The 20,755-nt window shown below is 40.7% G+C and overlaps 3 protein-coding genes across 5 annotated transcripts in view; all 3 read left to right on the forward strand.

The window, feature by feature from the left end:
- Positions 1–14,119, forward strand: part of PRIM1 (DNA primase subunit 1) — a 27,875-nt gene extending 13,756 nt beyond the window's left edge. For 2 of the 3 annotated variants that reach the window (XM_029953501.1, XM_029953503.1), the window contains exons 10-13: positions 1,862–1,931; positions 2,726–2,814; positions 9,206–9,304; positions 10,832–12,316. In XM_029953501.1, coding sequence (XP_029809361.1) covers positions 1,862–1,931; positions 2,726–2,814; positions 9,206–9,304; positions 10,832–10,851 — 278 coding nt within the window. In that variant the 3' untranslated portion in view covers positions 10,852–12,316. Of the gene's footprint in view, positions 1–1,861; positions 1,932–2,725; positions 2,815–9,205; positions 9,305–10,831; positions 12,317–13,967 lie in introns of those variants that run through there. The other variant, XM_029953502.1, reaches the window with a different exon arrangement.
- The window catches only part of LOC115303661 (nascent polypeptide-associated complex subunit alpha), an 11,778-nt gene continuing 5,093 nt past the window's right edge, over positions 14,071–20,755 (forward strand). Inside the window, exons 1-2 of the mRNA XM_029953504.1 lie at positions 14,071–14,158; positions 15,006–15,077. Of these exons, the coding sequence (XP_029809364.1) occupies positions 15,008–15,077 (70 nt within the window). The 5' untranslated portion in view covers positions 14,071–14,158; positions 15,006–15,007. The remainder of the gene's footprint in view (positions 14,159–15,005; positions 15,078–20,755) is intronic.
- LOC115303918 (nascent polypeptide-associated complex subunit alpha, muscle-specific form-like) overlaps positions 15,086–20,755 on the forward strand; it is a 7,257-nt gene continuing 1,587 nt past the window's right edge. The window contains exon 1 of the mRNA XM_029953880.1: positions 15,086–20,751. Within this exon, the coding sequence (XP_029809740.1) occupies positions 17,722–20,751 (3,030 nt within the window). The 5' untranslated portion in view covers positions 15,086–17,721. The remainder of the gene's footprint in view (positions 20,752–20,755) is intronic.

Raw genomic sequence — 20,755 nt, forward strand, 5'->3', positions numbered from 1 at the left:
ATTTTCATCTGGGTTTCTGAGGTTCAGTGTTAGAATTATAGAGGAACTTTAGAAATCACAGGACAGGGGCGCCTGGGTGGCTCAGTCGGTTGAGTATCCGGCTTCAGCTCAGGTCATGATCTCACAGTCTGTGGGTTCGAGCCCCGCATTGGGCTCTGTGCTGACAGATAGCTCAGAGCCTGGAATCCATCTTCAGATTCTGTGTCTCCCCCTCTCTCTGACCCTCCCCTGCTCAAGCTGTTTCTCTCTCTCTCTCAAAAATAAATAAAACATTAAAAAAATTGGGGCGCCTGGGTGGCTCAGTTGGTTAAGCCTCCGACTTCCGCTTAGGTCAGATCTCACATTCGTGGGTTCGAGCCCCGCGTCAGGCTCTGTGCTGACAGCTAGCTCAGAGCCTGGAGCCTGCTTCTGGTTCTGTGTCTCCTTCTCTCTCTGCCCCTCCCCCTCTCATGCTCTGTCTCTCTCTGAATCAAAAATAAATAAAACATTAAAAAAAACAAAAAAATTTTTTAAAAATCACAGGACAATAGTTCTCACTGTATAGATGAGAAACAGTGGTTCAGGAGGTTAATGGGACTTGTCTACAGTCATAAAACAAATTGTGATAAAGCTAGGAACAGAATTCAGCTCTTAAACCACAAAGTTCTGTGCTATTCCTACTATGCTTCCTCCCTCAGTTCTTTTTCCATAGTTTTAGCTTCCTTCCTTCACATTTTTCTGAGGTGTTTTGATGGAATGAAATTGACTTTAAAATAGATAGAAAGATGGCTATATTGGTCTAAACTTTGCTTCATCCAACCAGGAGACATACGTAGTTGTACATAGTTGTCCTTTTAAGGAAAAGTAATATCCAATAAATGATCAATAATCCAACTCTGCCAGTTGCTGTAGGATATTAGCCAAACTACTCTCTGTGACTTGGTTTTCTCATCTGAAATGGAGATGATAATCGTACCTACTTCAGTGGGTTATTGTGAAGTTCTAAAATATAAAGGGCCTAGAAAAGTGTCTATCACACATTCAATCCTCCCAAATTGCCTAGTTTTCTTTAGTAATCTATAATGATTCTCTAGTCCATATATTTGGATAGCTCATTTTCAAACCTGTCAACAATGTTTTCAGTTTATTTTGGTAATAAGCTTAATATTTTTAAATATTTTTTAACTTAATTCTAAAACTTTAGTGGGTATCCCCTTATTCAAATTTTCAATTTTGGTAAATAATTATATTCATAGGTGTGTACATTTTGATTATATCTTTTCCCCATTAAGTAGCTGCAGCCTTTACTCTGTCTTCTATCGGCAACTCCCAGTTCTCTTAATTATCTTAACTTGTTGCTAACCTGGCATTCTTTAGATTCACTATCTCATTTTTGAAGGTGTGATTAATTTATGTGGTATCCCAGGTGTGGATATTGTAAAAGGATAGTATAATGCTGTCTATTTTACTCCCAAAATGCTTTCTAAAGATGCCCAACAGATAGGTATCTGTTCTGATCTCAGCAAATCGAGATAATAAATGAACTATTTTTATCTATATTGTTTCATTTTCAGAACTTACTAAATTTTATATCATTCTGTACTTCTATATAAAAAGATATTAGGAAGAAGGAGATAGAAATAGAAGTAGAGATAAGAGCACTATATAATACCTCAGCCGTCTTTCATACCTATTTTTTGCTTTTTTAAGAGAAATAAAAGATGCAGCTAGTGTGGAAGTAATTTCCAACTACTGATTTTAACAGATAAGTCTAACCCTTATTCTAAACCTTAAATTAAAATTTAGCCAAAATAATACATAGGAGACAGCTTGTAATGATCTGTATTTCACGTCATTAGTTAATAACTTTTGGTTCTTACAGGTCGCATTTCTGTGCCTATTGATTTACAGAAAGTGGATCAGTTTGATCCATTTACTGTTCCAACCATAAGGTAAGTTCCAGATCATTATCATTCCTTTTTTGTTTGTGATTGTTTCTTGAATTTGAAGTAGATTGGATTAGATCCCTTCCAGAGAAGTAGTTGCTCTGAGGCTATATGATGATGCCCTAGTAGAGCAACATTTCCTCGTGAGTTACACAGAACACAAGCTGCTGTTCTCTAATGAAAAGTTTATAAGTTCAGGGGCGCCTGGGTGGTTCAGTTTGTTAGGCATCGGTTAGGCATCGACTCTTGGTTTCGGCCCAGGTCATGATCTCATGGTGCATGAGTTCAAGCCTTGTGTTTGTATCCTTGCAGTGCAGAGTATCCCTGGCAGTGCAGACTCGGCTTGGGATACTCTCTCCCTCCCTCTCTCTCTGCCCATCCCCTGCTTGCACTCTTCCTCTCAAAATAAACATTAAAAACAAAAAGAGTAAAGGTTCAAATAAGTTTGGAAAATAACCACTTAAACAAATAAATAGTTCTTCACTATAAGATTTCCCAGTTTTTATTATGCTAATATACATGGAAAACTCCATGCATATTACAGATTGTGATTTTTAGAATATCCCAAATTTAGTTGGTCACACAATTTTTTCACCAAAAATCTTGTAGGATTCATATGCTGTCATACACTGGGTAATGTTGACCAAGAACCAACTTTAAAATTCTCCCATTCTGGGGTAACTGCCTGGCTCAGTCAGTAGAGCATAGGACTCTTGATCTTGGGCTCATGAGGTCAGGCCCAATATTGAGCATAGAGTTAAATAAAAAGAGGGGAAATTCTCTTCTTCTGTTATTTGTAGTTCCATCTGCCATGAATTGGATACCATTTCCACTAACGAGGGAAAGGAGAGAAACGAAGCTGAATCTGATATCAAACATAGAACCAGAGGTATGTCAATATACTGCAGTCTCACTTTAACATAAGTGTTTTATATAGACATCCTTCCATCAGTTCAGTAATTCATTTTCCTTGGATTCAGCCTCAAATGGATTGATGTTTATCCTGAAACCAGCTCAGTAACAAGTAATGTAATAGCAATGTTTTTGTCCTTTTTTCATCAATTGCTCAAATGGTGCTGTTGAATCCAATTTGAGCTAATAGATATTTAGTGAGCAACATCTAAATGCCAGGATCTATACTCATAAGATTATATTGTCAATTGGTGTAGATGATTGTTTGACTCTCACGTCTTAGTTTCAACAGCTATTTATTTAACACCCACTATATATATAGTAATTTTGTTCTTTGTTTTTGATGTATCCAGATGAGTGTTATGGTAAATATAGATCTTGAACTGTATATTCAAGAATATGAAGGAGTTAGAGAATTGATAAATCTACCTGGTAATAGAAGTCAAATCTTCATATACCAACACCCAAGTGACATCCTATAGCAGCAGAGCCAATCAAACTTTCTGTGATGATAGAAATGTAATGCACTGCCGAGTGTGGTACTCATTACCCACATGTGGCATAATCCACTTGAATTGTCAGAAACTGGATTTTCAATTTCTTTGGTTTTTGTTTTTGTTTTTGTTTTTGTTTTAAGTAAGCTTCACACCAAGTGCAACTCACAACCATGAGATCCAAGACCTGCGCTGAGATCAGGAGTTGGATGCTTGGGGTGCCTGGGTGGCTTAATTGGTTGAGCGTCTGACTTTGGCTCAGTTCATGATCTCACAGTTTGTGAGTTCAAGCCCCACATCAGGCTCTCTGCTGCACTTGATCTTAGCCAAAAGGCCGAGAAGCGATCGGGCTCTCTGCTGTCAGCACAGAGCTAACTTCAGATCCTCTGCCCCCGCCTTGCACGTGCTTTCTCTCTCTCTCTCTCAAAAGTAAATAAATTTTTTTAAAAAAGAGAGAGAGAGAGAGAGAGAGTTGGATGTTTAACTGACTAAGCCACCCAGGTACCCTTCAATTTCATTTAATTTTTTTCATTTTTCTTAAATGTTTGGTTTATTTTTGAGAGAGAGAGAGACAGTGTGAGCAGAGGAGGGTCAGACAGAGGGAGACACAGAATCCGAAGACGGGCTCCAGGCTCTGAGCTAGGTGTCAGCACAGAGCCTGATGCAGGGCTTGAACCCACAAACCATGAGATAATGACTTTAGCAGAAGTCCGACGCTTAACTGACTCAGCAACCCAGGCGCCCCTCATTTAATTTTAAATAGCCATATATGGCTAGTAACTATTATAATGGACAGTGCAGATCTGTGATCTCTGATTGGCCTTTCTTGGTCAAATGTTGCTACCCTTCTTTCAAAACCCAAGCTCAAATATCACTTCATTAAAAACAACAACCACAAAACACTTCCATCTATTCCAGCTCTAACACAATACCTAACATTGTACATTCCACTATTAATGTTTGTAGAATCATTACAAGCATTCAACTTAAAGTATTCAGAGGGCACCTGGGTGGCTGAGTCAGTTAACTGTCTGGCTCTTGATTTAAGCTCAGGTCATGATCTCACAGTTCATGGGTTCAAGTCTCACATCAGGCTCCGCACTGACAGTGCAGATTCTCTATTTCTGCTCCTCCCATGCACTCTCTCTCTCAAAATAAATAAATAAATGTTTAAAAAAATAGTAAAATAAATATTAAAAAAAAATCTCCAATGTGAAAAATCAGAATAAACTGGAAAAAGGAACTCACAGAAAACATACAATGCAAGGAACAAAGGAATCCTTTCTCTCTTTCTCTCTCTTTCTTTCTTTCTATTTTAAGTAATCTCTGCTCCCGTCATGGAGCTCAAACTCACAACCCGGGGATCAAGAATCACATGCTCTACTAATTGAGCCATCCAGGTGCCCTGAAAATAGTTTTTTTAAAAAACTAATATCCTCAGAGAATAAGAAAATACTGGAACCTTGAAGCAAGATTAGATTGGTATGAAAAGAAACACTTAGAGAACAAGAAAGAGGGCTTAGAAGTCAAAAACATAATCATTAGAATAAAAAATTTAATGGAAGGGCTAGAAAAGAAAAGTTAAGATTTTCCAAGAAGTACAAAAGGACAGGTTTTTGTTGTTGTTGTTTTAAGGAGGAAAAAAAGAATGGTTCAGGAGGTCTAACACCTGACTATAGGAGTTTCAGAAGAACAACAACCAGGGAGGGAAAAAATCTCAAAACTATATAAGAAACCATCCCAGAAATGAGCCCTTTATTGAAAAGGCTCAGCATAGGGGCACCTGGGTGGCTCAGTCAGTTGAGTGTCCAGCTTTGGCTCAGGTCATGATCTCATAGTTCGTGGATTTGAGCCCCAAGTCGGCTCTGTGCTGACAACTAGCTCAGAGCCTGGAGCCTGCTTCAGATACTGTGTCTCCCTCTCTCTCTGACCCCTCCCCTGTTCACGCTCTGTCTCTGTCTCTCAAAAATAAATAAAAATGTTAAAAAAAATAAAAAAATTTTAAAAAACTTTAAAGGCTCAGCATAATAAGAAAATGGACCTACCCCAAGGCACATTATTTGAAATTTCAGAACACTGAGAGTTAAGAAAAGATCTTAAGAGCTTTCCAACCCCTTCCTATTCCTCTCCCCAAAAAAGCCTCAGACCTAGGAAGAATGGCCTTGCATTTCTAAACAATGGAAGCATTCATTTGTTAGAAATAGGTTCTGGGAAAGAAAAAGTGGTTGCCCTTCAAGAGGATTGAGAGGTCAGAATAAAAGAAGGGAGCTGCTATTTTTTCCTATCTGTTAGTACTATTTTATTCCTTTTAACAACATGTATATATTACTTTAACACAATTTTTTAAACTTAATATTGTCTCTTGATGGACATCTTTTACTTTTGTACAGAGATTTTAAAGAGAAGTTTTCTAATATAACTTTTCAAAAATAAACTAAACTGCCTATCATTTCAAGTATTCATAAATAGCCTAATAGCCATCAGTCAGGGGTGCTTCAGAGATGGTGGGAGGGTGGAACAGATGAACTGTAAGTTCCTTATTATCTCTTTAGTTTCTAGAATTTAATAAGCCTTTGTCCTTTTTCACACTAGTACCATTTGTTCCTGCCCTTCTTCCCAAATCCTGGAATGTTCTCTACCCTCTGACTATCTAATTATATCTTTTTTCTAAGACCCACTTCATAGCCACCTCAGTCAACCTTCATTGGTGAATTCTTTAGACTTATAATTATCCATAATGCTGTTTGGCCTTTAATTATCTATTGTTTCTATTACTACATATAGGACCTGTTTTTCCTGTTCATTTAAAAACTTCTTGATAGCAAAGAGTTTGGCTTATACTTTTTTAGAATTTAGCATAGTATTTAATATATAATAGGCAGTTAGTAAATATTTAAGTAATTATTGAGTGCTTGTTATTCTACTATGTTATTCTACTATGATGAAATAAACATATAGACCTATATCCAAGGAGCTTAGAATCCTGAATTAAAGGTTCAAAGTACTATGTGGTTGATCCCAAACTAAACTGTTTCTTTGGTATACATTTATTATTATAAGAAAATTTGGGGCACCTGGATGGCTCAGTGGGTTGAGTCTCTGGCTTTGACTCAAGTCATGATCTCACAGTTCGTGGGTTTGAGTCCTGCATCAGGCTCTGTGCTGACAGCTAGCTTAGAACCTGAAGCCTGCTTTGGATCCTGTGTCTCCCTCTCTCTCTGTCCCTCCCCTCCTCATGCTGTCTCTCTCTCTCTCTCTCTCTCTCTCTCTCTCTCTCTCTCTCTCAAAAATAAATAAAAACATTTAAAAGTTAAAAAAAAAAGAAAATTCACATATAAACATGTAGGACAAAATATAATATACTTTCATAATTGCCACAGTTTAGATATTCATCCTTAATATTCTCATCAAGATTTCCTTTTCTAGTCCCAAGTACATCAGACAGGTTTACTAAGAAAAAAAATTTTGAAGTATAGTTTTACTTTTTTTTTTGTGAACTATTCCATGCAGACATAGCATGCTACCAAAATCCAAATCTCATCTTGTTCTCAATCACATTTTCTCCTCTATTGGGTATTATAGATGTGTAATTAAATTGATTATTAAGAGTCTGTATTCAAAATGTTTAAGTCAAAGAATACTGATACTTAAGGCACTATGACTATAAACTTCTGATTCTTTCCAGGTAGAATGACCTTGACTTCACATTCTTAATGTTTGCTCTATTAGTAAAACTATTTACTGAAGCCACAATTTCTTTTTTTTTAATATTAATTTATTTTTGAGAGAGAGATAGCAAGCGGGGGAGGGAGGGAGAGTCAGGGACAGAAGATCCAAAGTGGGCTCTGTGCTAACAGCAGAAAGCTGGATGCAAGGCTTGAACTCATGAACCATGGGATCATGACCCCAGCAGAAGTTGGAGGCTTAACTGACTGAGCCACCCAGGCACCCCAGTGAAGCCATAATTTTTTTTTAATGTTTTTTAATTTATTTTTGAGAGCACGAGCAGGGGAGGGTCAGAGAGAGAGAGGGAGACACAGAATCCGAAGACGGGCCCCAGGCTGTGAGCTAGCTGTCAGCACAGAGCCTGATGCGGCTCGAACCCACAAACCATGAGATCATGACCTGAGCTGAAACCGACGCTTAACGGACGGAGCCACCCAGGCGCCCCAAGCCATCATTTCTAAAAAGAGGAATGTTGTATGAGACTTAACACAGACCACTAAGTTATGTTGTTCTAATATTAGAAAGCCTGACTACTAAAGTAGATTTGTATGGGTGGTTTGGATATTTTAGAGCAGCATTAACAGGGCGCCTGGGTGGCTCAGTCGGTTAGCCTCCGACTTCGGCTCAGGTCAGATCTCACGTTCGTGGGTTCAAGCCCCACGTCAGGCTCTGTGCTAGCTCAGAGCCTGGAGCCTGCTTCCGGTTCTGTGTCTCCTTCTCTCTCTGCCCCTCCCCCTCTCATGCTCTGTCTCTCTCTGTATCAAAAATAAATTTTTTAAAAAACATTAAAAAATTTTAGAGCAGCATTGTATGGCTATTAAGCACTTGAAATGTGGCTTAGTATAGGGATGCCTGGGTAGCTCAGCTGGACTCGATTTTGACTCAGATTATGATCTCATGAGGCTGAGCCTCTCATCAGGCTCCATGCGGACACTCAGAGCCTGCTTGAGATTCTGTCTCTCCATCTCTCTGCCCTCACTTGTGTTCTCTCTCTTAAAAAAAAAAATAATAATAAATTTAAAGGGGTGCCTGGGTGGCTCAGTGATTAAGCATCCGACTTAGCTCAGATCACGATTTCGCTGTTTTAGAGTTCAACCCTCACATTGGGCTCTGTGCTGACAGCTCAGAGCCTGGAGCCTGCTTCAGATTCTGTCTCTCCCTCTCTGCTTCTTGCCTGCTCACACTCTGCCTCTCTCTCTCTCAAAAATAAATAAATATTAGAAAATTAATTTAATTTAAAAACAAATAAACATAAAAAAAAGAAATGTGACTAGTAAACAAGGAACTGATTTTTTAAGTTACATTTTAATTAATTAAAATTTTAAAACTGATAGGGATGCCTGGCTGGCTCAGTTGGTGGGGGATGTGACCCTTGATCTCAAGGTTGTGAGTTTGAGCACCACGTTGGATGTAGAAATTACTTAAAAATTAAATCTTTAAAAAAATAAGTTCTAAAAACTGATATTTGGTTCAATTATTGGAAAACTTTTAAGTATGTTTAGGAAATTTGGGTATATGAGCCTACTTTTCAACTGTGTATTTTATAATTTAAATCTAAATATAGATCAAATATTTATCATAATAATATATCATCTACATTATTGCACTTTAAATATAAAATACTAGATTTCAAAGACTTAGGAAAGAATGTAAAATATTTCAATTCTTACTACTTGTTAAAATGATAATATTTTAGATATACTGGATTAAATATTAAAATTAATTTTAGGGGCGCCTGGATGGCTCAATTAGATGTCCTGCTTCAGCTCAGGTCATGATCTCACTGTTCATGGGTTCGAGCCCCACATCGGGCTCTGTGCCAACAGGCTCAGAGCCTGGAGGCTGCCTCAGATTCTGTGTCTCCCTCTCTCTGCCCCTCCCCCGCTCATATCTGTCTTTCAAAAATAAAATAAACATTTAAAAAATAAATTAATTTTACCTTTTTAGTGTGACTACTAGAGTATTTAAACTACACATTTCTCTCATTGTATTGGATAGCACTATTCTGGCCATGATCGTATAGTGGTTAGCACTCTGCGTTGTGGATAGCACTATTCTAGAGGATTCTTAAAAGAAACTTAAAGTTATACTTTCATGTTATTATCACTTCCAAAATGCTAATTATAATGCATGGCCTTCATAATTTAGATTATAAGAAGACCAGTCTAGCTCCTTATATTAAAGTTTTTGAACAGTTTCTTGAAAACCTGGATAAATCCCGAAAAGGAGAACTTCTCAAGAAGAGTGGTAAGACTATACTTTCCCCTTTTTGTTATGTAGATCTTAGTACAGGAAGTTGAAAGGATCCAGCAAGTGAGTCATTTTAGAGCTCTAGCCTTTGCCCTGTTAAAACAAGTTATTGATTTAGCTTATTATTATGTTTTAAAAATTGAGGTCCCTTAATTCAATATATATTCAATCAGGTACTATGTATCAGATATTATGAGGGAAACAAAGATTAGTTATACAAAGATGAATTCCACACCATGCCTCCCTGCCCTTAGGAAGTCTAACTAATATAAAACAAAGAAGTATAAAATGCCAAGAAAAAGATCTCATCTGATTCTGAGAACCTGAGATTTCATATGAAAAGAGCGGTATTTGAAATCTTCAGTGAGCTGCTATGTAGATACTAATCCCCAATGCCCATATACCATGCCTTAAAGCATGAGTAGGATTTCCACAAGCAGAGATTTGATGGGATAAGGGACCAGGATTGGGAAAAGGTGGCAAGTTGTTCATTCTTAAAGGAACAACAAGAGCAAAAACATTAGAGACAAAAACATAGGGTCACTTTGGAGGCCATCAAGTAGTACAGCTAATCTGGAAAAAGATGTATCAGGAAGTGATTGGATAGAAATCTGAAAAAGCAGAAGCCAGGGTATAGATGGCCTTGAATCCCAGTCTTGAGAGTTTGGACTTAATTCCGTAGAGACAAGGAATCTATTAAAGGTTTTTGAGGAAGGTTTTGCCATGATTTATAGTTTAATCTAGCAAAATAAAACTAGCAACAAAACTCTGGGGAGACATAGGGGATAAAATAGAGCCCAAGAGGCCAATTGCGCAATTATCATTTAGGAGAGTATCATGGGAGATCTCTAAAAGGTACAAATACTAGAGCCATCCTTGAGAGGTGGGAATGATTTGCAAGTGGAGAGATGAAAGAGGAAAGTTAAAAGTGTTACAGAAGCCTGGGGAGAGGAAAGTTTCAAGGAGATTATCAAGTGTCAAATGCAGTAGAGAAGTGATAAAATCCTGTTGGATATTGGAACTAAAAGGAGATACCGAGAGGAAAGCAGTGTCAAAGGAAAAGTTCTTTGAATAGGAGAGACCCAAACATGTGTAAGCCAAAATAAACAAAATCATCAGTGAATATAATTCAGGAGGTTGACGGATACCATAGAAAAATGTGGCAATGTTACAGAAATATAAACTCCTTTTCCACTTCATTTCTTAATAAAATGCATGGTGGTTAGAGTAGTGCCCAAGATAATGCTGAACTCATAGTAGACACTCAAATATGTGCTCACTGAATGAACAATGATGACACAACTTGGAAGGCCTCACTGAATCTACCATTCCAACTGGCCATATTAAATCCTTTGTATTTTTGTTCTGTACTGGCTCAGCCTGTAATGTGGGCTTCAGCAAATGTGAAAGAAAATCTTTATGCATGATGTGAATTTAATGGGAGCATTAAGCAGATCAGAATGTGAAAATAAATGGGATTTGTTTTCCTCTACTAACCTTTGATAAGAATCTATTCTATTTCAGATTTACAAAAAGACTTCTGAAGATAACAGCTCTCCTCAAACCATCAAAGATATCATCTACCTTCAACCAATAACCAAATACTTTAAGAGCATTTAATTAATATGGTGGAACCATATATGTGTCTTAATGCTCAAAGCAAAATGTCCTTTTCTTGAAAAATAATTATGTTGAAAAGATTCCTAAAACCACCAAAGGAGAGTGTTCAGGTTTCGAGAAGAAGCACTAATGAGAGAAACAAGTGGATTGCAGATAAATTTGTGAAAGTTAATATTGTACGAAGATAATTCTAAGATTTTTGATATACCTTTTACCAGTTGCCATATGTATTTTGATATAATTCTACCAGTTGTCGTATGTAGAGGCAAGTGAGCAGTAATATGCTGAAACATATACAGCTCACCAGATATAGCCTCCATATTTCTGGACTGAATATTCTAGGTACATAAGAACTTTGTCCTTAAATCATAGACCTTAGGGAGTATGTATTAGATCACTTCTAATTTTGCTTACTGGTATTTTTATTAGTCAGGCTACATCCCACTGGCCATCTTTTAAAAATCCTTTTAAACTGGGCATCTAAATATATAAGTTACTAGATTACAATATTAGGGCATAGTAGAGTTTTTTTACAACTGTTGCATTTGTAGCTCCTAACTTCCTCAGAAAACAACTGGATTAGTCAACATCATAAAGCAGCAGCTTAGAATAACCAATTTCACCAACATAAAACTTGTTTTATTTAAGATACTTTCCTTTCTATATATCCAATACATCATTTTAAAGGTTTTTTTCTTCCATATTTGAATTTTTGTGGAAGATTCTAAAAGTGTCAGGTTTCTTTTGCCTAGTTTTACAACCAATCTAAACAAAACAGTCATTCTGGTTTACAGTCCATCTTGTGAGAAACACTGAGAAGTCAAGCTATCAGGCTGGTGCTTTCTATGATTTATGAAATTTTTCCTTCCTTTGCACTTCTTTAACATTGTTTTCTCTGTAACCACACAGTCTTTTTTTTTAATCTTTTGGCTTATATGTATAAAACAGACTTTACAATGCAATCAGTACACTGAAATGCCTTGCAGTTCCTTCTCTTTCTGATCTTTTAAGAAAAAACATTAAAGACCACTGTGCAAAATTCCTTGTTATTTTAAGCTTCTACTTACTATGTATTGTGCAGTTTTTAAGTTTGGAAAACAGTGGGTCAATTAAAAATTCCTGAATACAAAATTGCTAAAGACTCATCAGTCCATCTTACATCTTAACTCAGAATGGGAGTGTAAAGGCTGGTATTATGCTTTCAACAAGAGATACTTCAAGCTTCCAATATGTCTAGCATTATTTTAATGCTTTAATATTAAACCCTTGGATAAGGCTGCTTTAATAGCCATAAAATTAGTTAGAGAACATATTGTACTCTTTGAAAAGAATGTTTTTACACTGTATGTTAACTGGAATTTAAATAAAAAGTTTTTAAAATTTTTTAATAATAAAGTCTTTTTTTAAATAAGTGTTTGGTTCTTGAAGATAGAAACATGCTCAAAGACTATTGATTTCCCTCCCTATTCTCTTATTTTGCCAACTCAGCCATTTCTAAGAGTTGCAGAAACAAAGGGCTCAGAACTGGTTTCCATCTCCACACTTGCCCAATTCATAAAGAAACTCAAAGAAAGAAAATACATCTTTCCTTAGCTAGTCAGTGAGCTTGATTGGAAAGAATGGGGTGTGGTCAAAATAGCTTTACTACTCTAAGGAAATGATTGGCTATTGCTGATCCTTTCCTGTGAAGGTAAATGGACTTCACTGACAAGTCTTCCAGGGTCACATATTTACTTAGAAAAAGTAACAGTGAGCACTTTTTAAGCAATGTACATATATTACCTATTTTAATCTTCCTAGTAACTATGACGTAGCTACTATATCCCCATTTTATAGATGAGGAAACTGAGGCACAAGCAGGTTAATTAAATCACCCAGTCACTATAAGGTGACCAAGCTGTGATTCAGATAGAGTATGGCTACAGAGTCCATGTTCTTTTTATACATTTTTTAATTTAAGTAATCACTACACCCAACATGGAGCTTAAACTAATGAACCTGTGATTAAGTCCCATGCTCTTCCAACTGAGCTAGCCAGCCACCCCTACAGAGTTCATGTTCTTAATCCCTCCACAATATTGCCTCCCCTATCTGAAAAGAAATTTCAGAATTTCTCATTTCTGGTAAATTCCACTATCTCATTTAATCCTAGTTTATTAATCCTCACTTCACAAGTAGTTTTCAGAGCATAATGTCACTGCTTCCCTTAAAAGACAGCCACAACTGTCTTAAAGCTATCAGCTCAAATAATGTTAGTTCGTTTAAGTAATATATTTGTAGGACTGAGAGAGGGTATGAAGGGTCAAGGCCCATGGCAGTTTCATGAACAAAACACCGAATTACATTCTTTTTTTCTGAAATATTCTTTTTAATGTTTATTTTTGAGAGAGACAAAAAGTGTGTGAGTGGAGGAGGGGTAGAGAGAAAGAGAGAATCATAAGCAGGCTCCAGTCTCAGAGCTGTCAGTACAGAGCCTTGTGGGGCGGGGGTGGGGGGGCCTGAACTCAGTGGCAATGAGACCATGACAGGAGCTTAAGTCTGACCGAATGAGCCACCCAGGCGCCCCATCTACTTTTCATAAATTTTACCGTATAAAACATGAGTTCTTAATGTGGGGTCTGGGACTGATATGATGAATTAGTTTCTGGAAATTTCTTTGCCCAAAATACAGGCTTCTTTTTTCTGAGGAGGATTAGTTTCAACATCGGTCTAAATTATGTATTCCAAAAATAAAATAGGGTTAACCTAGGTCATTGCTATCTTACAATGATGTGAATACAGTCTGTGGCATTCAGTATTATTTTGTATCTCCTATTTCCCCTTATTAGTTGAAAGGGAGAAATCAAAAAGTCACTGAGCTACCGCTGTGCCTACTGTACTGACCCGAGGGCAGAGGGTGCTTCTCTCGGGACAATTTCCCTTTGGGTATCAAAATGCCTCAACTTAGGGGATGGGAAGAGGTCGGCTATCTAAGGACTGCACGGAGCTGAGGTTCCTGCCAGACCAGGGCGTTCTGTTCTGAATTCTTACCCTTATTTAGACCTCGTCACCACCCCCGTCTGGAAACAACCGGAGGGGTCACTCATTAAAGGAAGTGACTGGCGGCCGCTCCTGACCCGGAATTGGATCCTGGTCCCGCCCCCTCCACCAAGCTTCCTTCTGCAACAGGCGTGGGTCACGCTCTCGTTCGCTCTCTTTCTGCCGCCATCTTGGTTCCGCGTTTTCCGCACAGTAAGTCCTGTCTTCACGGCTACTCTCTATCCGCAGCCATCCGCCTTTTTACGGACTGAGCCGCACTGGGGACTGAGAGCTAAGGAAAATTGAAGGCTTTGTGGGGCCACCGGGTTCCTACTCGCCCCTGAGAAGTGTGGCCTTGGGGCCTGCGGACAAAATGGGGTCTGCGGTTGATGTCCTGGCAAAAGCAGGGCAGAAGGGTCGTGGGCCGGGCCTGGAGGCGGGGGCTGGGGAGATGAGAGCCGTTGTGGTGTTGGGGGTGGAAGCGGAGTGCGTCTGTTGTTGGGAAAGGTTTCACGAGAACCCGGAGGAGGTTAAGGGGGTCACAGCCTTGGAAACCGCCCCCTTCCCCCCCCCCACGCCGTTCTTAGTTGTGACCAGCGGGTGTTGAGACTTAAGCCCCCCTCTTTCCCCTCCTGTTCCCGAAAGTTGAAATGGGAGCCCTCCTGGAGGTCGCGGCCCAGGCGGCCTGAGTAGGAGGGGAGGTTGTGCAATGTAGCGTCTGAAGCCTCCCGTTGTCGGGAGCCAAACCAAGATGCTCTCCTTCGGGTTGAGAACGCAGTGGTGATTGTTGCCCTTGTGGGATTCGGCGTGTAGAGTAAAAGGAACCCTTGGGCACTAGAAGTCTGTTCTCTGCGGAGTAAAGAGGTAGAAGGTGATATGCTTGATCAGAGATCTGAGGGTCACGTCTTTCTTACTTATTCCCAGCAGCTTTGGGGAGGGTTGTCCCGAAACATCTTCATTTTTTGCTTAACAGCCCTTCGCAGAGTTTTAAATATTTCACTCTGGGTTGGGCAGCAGAACGGATCCCAGTCAATTCAGGCCTCCTTTTTATTCCCTTCAGAAATGCCTGGTGAAGCCACAGAAACCGTCCCTGCTACAGAGCAGGAGTTGCCACAGCCCCAGGCTGAGACAGGTAGGTTCCCCTAGCCCGCTTGTTGTTCATGAAAATTGTAAGATTGACCCTAAGACCGTTTGGTGGGTAAAATGACAAAGGGAATACGCTTGTTTTTCAGAGTTAGGTCATTAAAGATGGGCTGTAGCTTTACCAGGGAGGAGAGTCCCTGATACTAACTGCTGTCCTGGAGGGACTTCATTATGGAATGAATTTTTTAAGATCTAGGAGTGTTAAAATCTCCCCGGCCCACTTTGTAAGTTATGGTAACTGCCTCAAAGGGCATTTTGTGGAAGTCTCACCTCAAACAGAATGGAGCCGGGAAGGGGCTCAGTAATTCTTACCTATCGGAACTGGATGACACACTTGCAGGCCAAGGAGACCTGAGCTTTTGTGAAGTTCCAGCCAGCAAGTTGCATCAAGGTTTTGGATGGCAGAGCTTGGCATTGTGCCTTCATCACATGTCTGGATGAGATGTGTCCTAGTAGTAAATGTGTCCTACTGGACCCCAGAGCCCTCCTAGAGTAGTTAACTTCTTTTATGGGTTGGTGTTGAGATTTCTAGTGTCCTGAAATGCCTGCGTCAGTAGCTTGTCTGAACCCAAGATTGAAATAAAGCTTTCTTTGACTGCTCTTCAGCTTTGAAATTAATGGATCTAAACATAATGTAAAGGCAAGTTGTGAATTTTGGTTAAACTACATCTCTAGAAAACTTGAGAAGGGATAATGAAAAAAATATTTAATGATATTCTTGCTGCGTCAGTTGTGCTGAAATAAAGGGAATCCTCGGGCTGCAGCTTAACTCCACCTGTCATTTAAAGGCAGTTTCTGTCACTTTTTGGAATTAAAATAGACTTGTTTATAATTGAAAGCATTGAGGTTCTCTCTCCCCACCTGTCTGATTTTAGCAGCTGAAGGGATTAATACAGCTCCTAGAAAAGAAAAGGGAGGGGGCCCTCTGAGTTAGTGAACAAGCTCTATGAAATCCTTGAAATTCAAGGAACTTAATGGAGGGAGGGGAAAAAAAATCTGTAATTCAGTGCTAACCAAAACCTTATTCAATAATTTGTGTATACAAATGTGGAGACTGAAATTTAGATGAATTTTGAATAATCTGTTTCAAGCCTCAAAACTAATGCCATTTGCTCCTGAAGCAATCCTTAATGCTGATAAACTTATTTCTGAATAGTTTGAGCTTGTACAGTTGGGTTAATAAGTGCCAGTGATAAAACACTCTGAATTTTTCTTATAATTATTACTATGAAAAATATTACAATGAAAAATACATAGCCCAAGTAATTTGTTATAGTGTCTAAAGCAGGTAACTTACGACTTACCCCATTGTGAAGTCGTCAGGAAATTCTAAGTTTCAAATTTTGACTAATGTGTTAGGGGGCATTTACCTTTATAATCATAAGACTGACTTACCAACTCTCCAGGAAAAACTGGTTGAGCCACCTGTCTTTTCTGTAGTTATATACTGGTGGAATAAATTGAGTTTGGATGCGGTAGGCTTTTCCCCCCTTCCCTTCTAGGTATTGAGCATTTGTTGGTCTAATCCCGTTAACCTCCTGAATAGTAAGCATGGTACTTTTTCATCATTCAGAAAATCTTTTGCTGAGCTTTACTCTAGTAAAGCTAGAACATTGGTCTATTTTGGCAGAATGACATACTTATCCAAATTAAGGGGTAGAGAGCCAATGTATTCTCCACTCCAGTTCCCTCCTTCCAAAATAGAACCACAGTCTGGTTTAACAAGTTGGCCCATGGTTTCATAATACAATCCCTATCCTTGTGACTAAGCTTTCTTCCTGGCAGTCTAGTTCATCTTAGATTGATGTCTGAAGGGCTAACATTACCTAGGAAGGTCTGTAGAGACTGCAACCCGTTTGTGAGAGAGTACAACCCATTTGTGGTTGAGTTTTTTGCTTGTTTTGCGTGAGTAGGTAAATGAAGGCATAAAGACGTGAAGTGACTTAGTTCTTCATACTTAACATTGAATTGTGCGCCAGACACCATCTTCTTGAAACTTTATTCCATGAGTCAGATTCTTCTTATCCTAGTGGAAGCCTGAGCATATAAATACTTGTTTTTTTCTCATTTAACTCTGACTCCTGGTCTTTATCACTATTCACTGCCTTCCTTATTCTGGTTTTCAGTGTCTGTTTCACTGAAACAGACTGATCCTTGGGGGACAGAGTAGGACAGCTATTCTAGTGGTATTCTGTGGCCTGTAAGAAAGACTTAGGGTTTGTTTGAAGAAGAAAGGAAGAAGGGCACATCTGGAAAAGGATGGAAAGCATGCTATTCCCAGCCCCACTCCTAAGCCTGTGCTCCCCATTTAGAGACTAAGAGGCTGTTTAGACTGTTCTTTTCACCTTAAAATATTTTTGTGTTGGGGGGGTTGTTTTGTTTTGGTTTTGGTACTTGGGAACTGTGGGAGATGGGGAGAAGGATATATTCTTACTCGACCACTGAAATATGTTTGGGGAAGATTGCTATTGCCTGTCACCTGTGTCTAATCCTGTGTGGTGACTTTCATTCTCAGATTTAAAAATTCTGTTTCCTGTGAGGCATGTTGTACCAAGTGGGGCTGCATAACTCATCTTTGTTTTTTTCCTTCCCTTTCCTTCTTTATTCCCCTTTTTTGCTTTTCTCCTCCAGCTATGCTTCCTGTGTCTTCAGCCTTGAATGTCACTGCTGCCTTAGGGCAGCCTGAATCTACCCTCCCCCCTCCTTGTTCCCAGGCTCCCCAACAATGCCCTCTGGCAACCCCTAATCAGCCTTCCCCACTCCTTTCTCCCTCTGGTGTTGCCTCAACCCCTTTTGAAGCTCCTTTTCCCCAGTCATCCTCTGGGACAGCCCTGCCTTTGGGAGTTGCCCCTTCCCCTACTGACACCCCAACTTTCCTACCAAACCTACTAGGGCCTCCAATCTCCCCAGCTGCTTTAGCTCTGGCCTCTCCCATGATAACTCCAACCCTGAAGGGTGCCCATTCCTCTTCAGCTCCCTTGGCTCTGGTGGCCTTGGCTCCCCACTCCATTCAGAAGAACTCTGCTTATCCACTTAACCCTCTTAGTTCACCTCCTTTGATTGCTGTGACTGAGTCAGGATCAGTGAAACCTCTGTCATCTCCCATTGCTTCCTCAGAACCAAAGACCTCTCCTATTCAAGACCCCTTACAAGTAGACCCTCCAAAAAGTACCCCTATCCCTCTAGATATAGTCAGTGCTGTTCCTTCCCATCTTGGGACTCCCTTGGCCTCTGTTCAGTCTGGAGTAGCATCATGTCCTCCGATGCTACCTATCACTCCCCCTCAGTTCAGAGACATCTCTGTTTCCTCAGCTCTGACTTCTCAACAAAACACTGAAGGCCTCAGCCTAAAGGGACCCCGTAGTTCACCTGCTGTCTTATCTATTTCAACCCAGTCTATTTCTGTGGCTCCCAACATCTCTCCAGTTTCTCTCCCTTCTCTAGGCTCTCATTCTACACCTTTACATCAGAGTTCTCTTGGTTCTCCTATTCAGCCTTTTGTTCAAACAGTCTCCAATGTTCTGTCACATACTATAGTGGATGCCACTTCTGTAGATCATTCTTCCATAGGGGATTCTTACCCTTCTCAGAGATCTGTAATTTCTCCCCCTCCTTCCAGAAATGAGGTGGCTTCTGCTGCTGTGGCTGCTTTTCCAGTGGGGGCTCGAGATTCCCCCATGGCTCTTTCTGTTGACAAAAATCTTTCTGCTGTCACTGGCATAGCCTCCTACAGCCCCTCTGGTTCATCGGATGTAGCTACCTCTTCTCCATTATCTCCTACAGCCTCTCTCATTCTCAAAGGCTCTCCTGATGCCACTCATCATCAACTTTTATTGGCCCAAATACCTGCTTCTCCAGGGAGTCCCACCTTGAAAGAAGCTCCGGTTTGTTCTGTTGGAACCACCCCATTTGTTACAGCTAACCCCTCTACAGTTTCTGTAGCACCTGCTACCTTTGAGATGGCTACATGTGTCTCTCCTCCAATTTCATCAGGTCTCATAAGTAGTAAGGACTCCACTTCCCATACTGCCCCGGTTATGACTCCTGTGGCTCCTAAAGAGCTTTCTGCTTCTCAGGTAACAAACACTCTGGGAGTACCAGCCTCTCCTCCTCTGCCAGCCCCTGAGAACCCCAACAGTCTCACTGCATCAGTATTGGTAAAGTTACCAACACAAAAAGATCTCCAAACTATACCTGCCTCTGTTGTTGAAGCCCCTGTTTCACCAGTCCAGGCAGGACTCCCTATCAAGAAGGACCCTACTGTAATACCATTGGCCCTGGCAGCCCCTAATAATCACCCCTCTTCCCAAAGTACATCATCATTAGAGATCCCTCTTTCTCCTGAAGCCACGTTAGTAAAGAAAAGCATTGTAGAGCCTCTCCCTGTAGTTACACCAGTCAGTACTACTCCCTGTCCTCTGGGTGTTAATTCCCCAACCTCTGTGATCAAGACAGATCCTTATGTAAGCCCAGACCCCACTAGTCTGCTTCCCAAAAGTTCTCTCTCTACTCCAACCATAGCTACATTTCCTGCTGCCACTGCTGGGGTGGCTCCTACCACTACAGCCAGCCCTTTACTAGGAGCTGTTTCTTTGGCTCATAAAAGCCACTCAGATAAGGAGGGTAGTTCCACTCTTTCTATTTTACCTTCAGTCCCTCCAGCCTCTGAAAGTTGCCCTGTGGCTCCAACTGTGACTTTATCCCCCCAGAATGTTTCTGCTTTTCCAGCTGCCATGGCACTGGCCTCTGAAATTCCCAAGTCTGAGCCCTTTCCCTCTCTTCCTCCTCAAGGTGCAAAGAAAGCTCATGGTATTTCTCATACCTCGGCATTGGAACCTGTGGCTTCCTCTCCTGAAGGGCACCCAGCCAAGGACTCTGGTTCTTCTGTTAATGCATCTTCTCAAGGAACTTCCCTAGCTGACTCCCCATCTCCTTTAGGGACTAGTATGTCTCCCCAAACTAAAAGACGTCCAACCAAGAAGGGTTCAACTATTTCTAAAAGTGTACCTGCTATCTCTGATATTCCTGCTGGAAATCACTCTTCCCCTGTTTCTCCAGTTGATGCTTCATTTCTTCCAGAGGCCAATCTTTCTTTTCAAGTCCCTAAAGGGTCACTGGCCAAGAAGCATTCCCCTACTCCATCCCCCAAAGAGGCCCCAGATATCCCATCCCCCAAAGAGGCTTCCACTCCTCCACCTGTGGCTCCTCCCTCCCTCCAAAAGTCCCAAGCACCTCCGTCCCCCAAAAGAGCCCCAACTACTCCATCTCCCAAAGGGACCCCCACTGTCCCAGTTGTGGCTCCTCCCTCCTCCAAAGGGGCTCCCAACCCCCAAGCCGCGGCCCCTCCTTCCCCCAAAGGGGCCCCAGCAACCTCATCCCCTAAAGAGACTTCTGCTCCTCCATCTATGACTCCTTCCTCCCTCAAAGAGTCCCCAGCTACCCAGCCTCCCAGAGGGGCCCCTTCCCCACCAGTTGTGGCTCCTGCCTCTCCCAAAGAGTCTGGAGCAACTCCAGCTCCCAAAAGAGCCCCAGCTGTGGGTCCTCTCTCCCCCAAAAAGTCGCAAGCAACTCCAGTCCCCAAAAGAGCCCCAGCTACTCCATCTCCCAAAGGAACCTCCTCTGCCACAGTTGTGGCTCCTCCCTCCCCCAAAGGGGGCCCAGCAGTTG

Source organism: Suricata suricatta, chromosome 10 (assembly GCF_006229205.1).
Source record: "Suricata suricatta isolate VVHF042 chromosome 10, meerkat_22Aug2017_6uvM2_HiC, whole genome shotgun sequence".
Taxonomy (NCBI): domain Eukaryota; kingdom Metazoa; phylum Chordata; class Mammalia; order Carnivora; family Herpestidae; genus Suricata; species Suricata suricatta.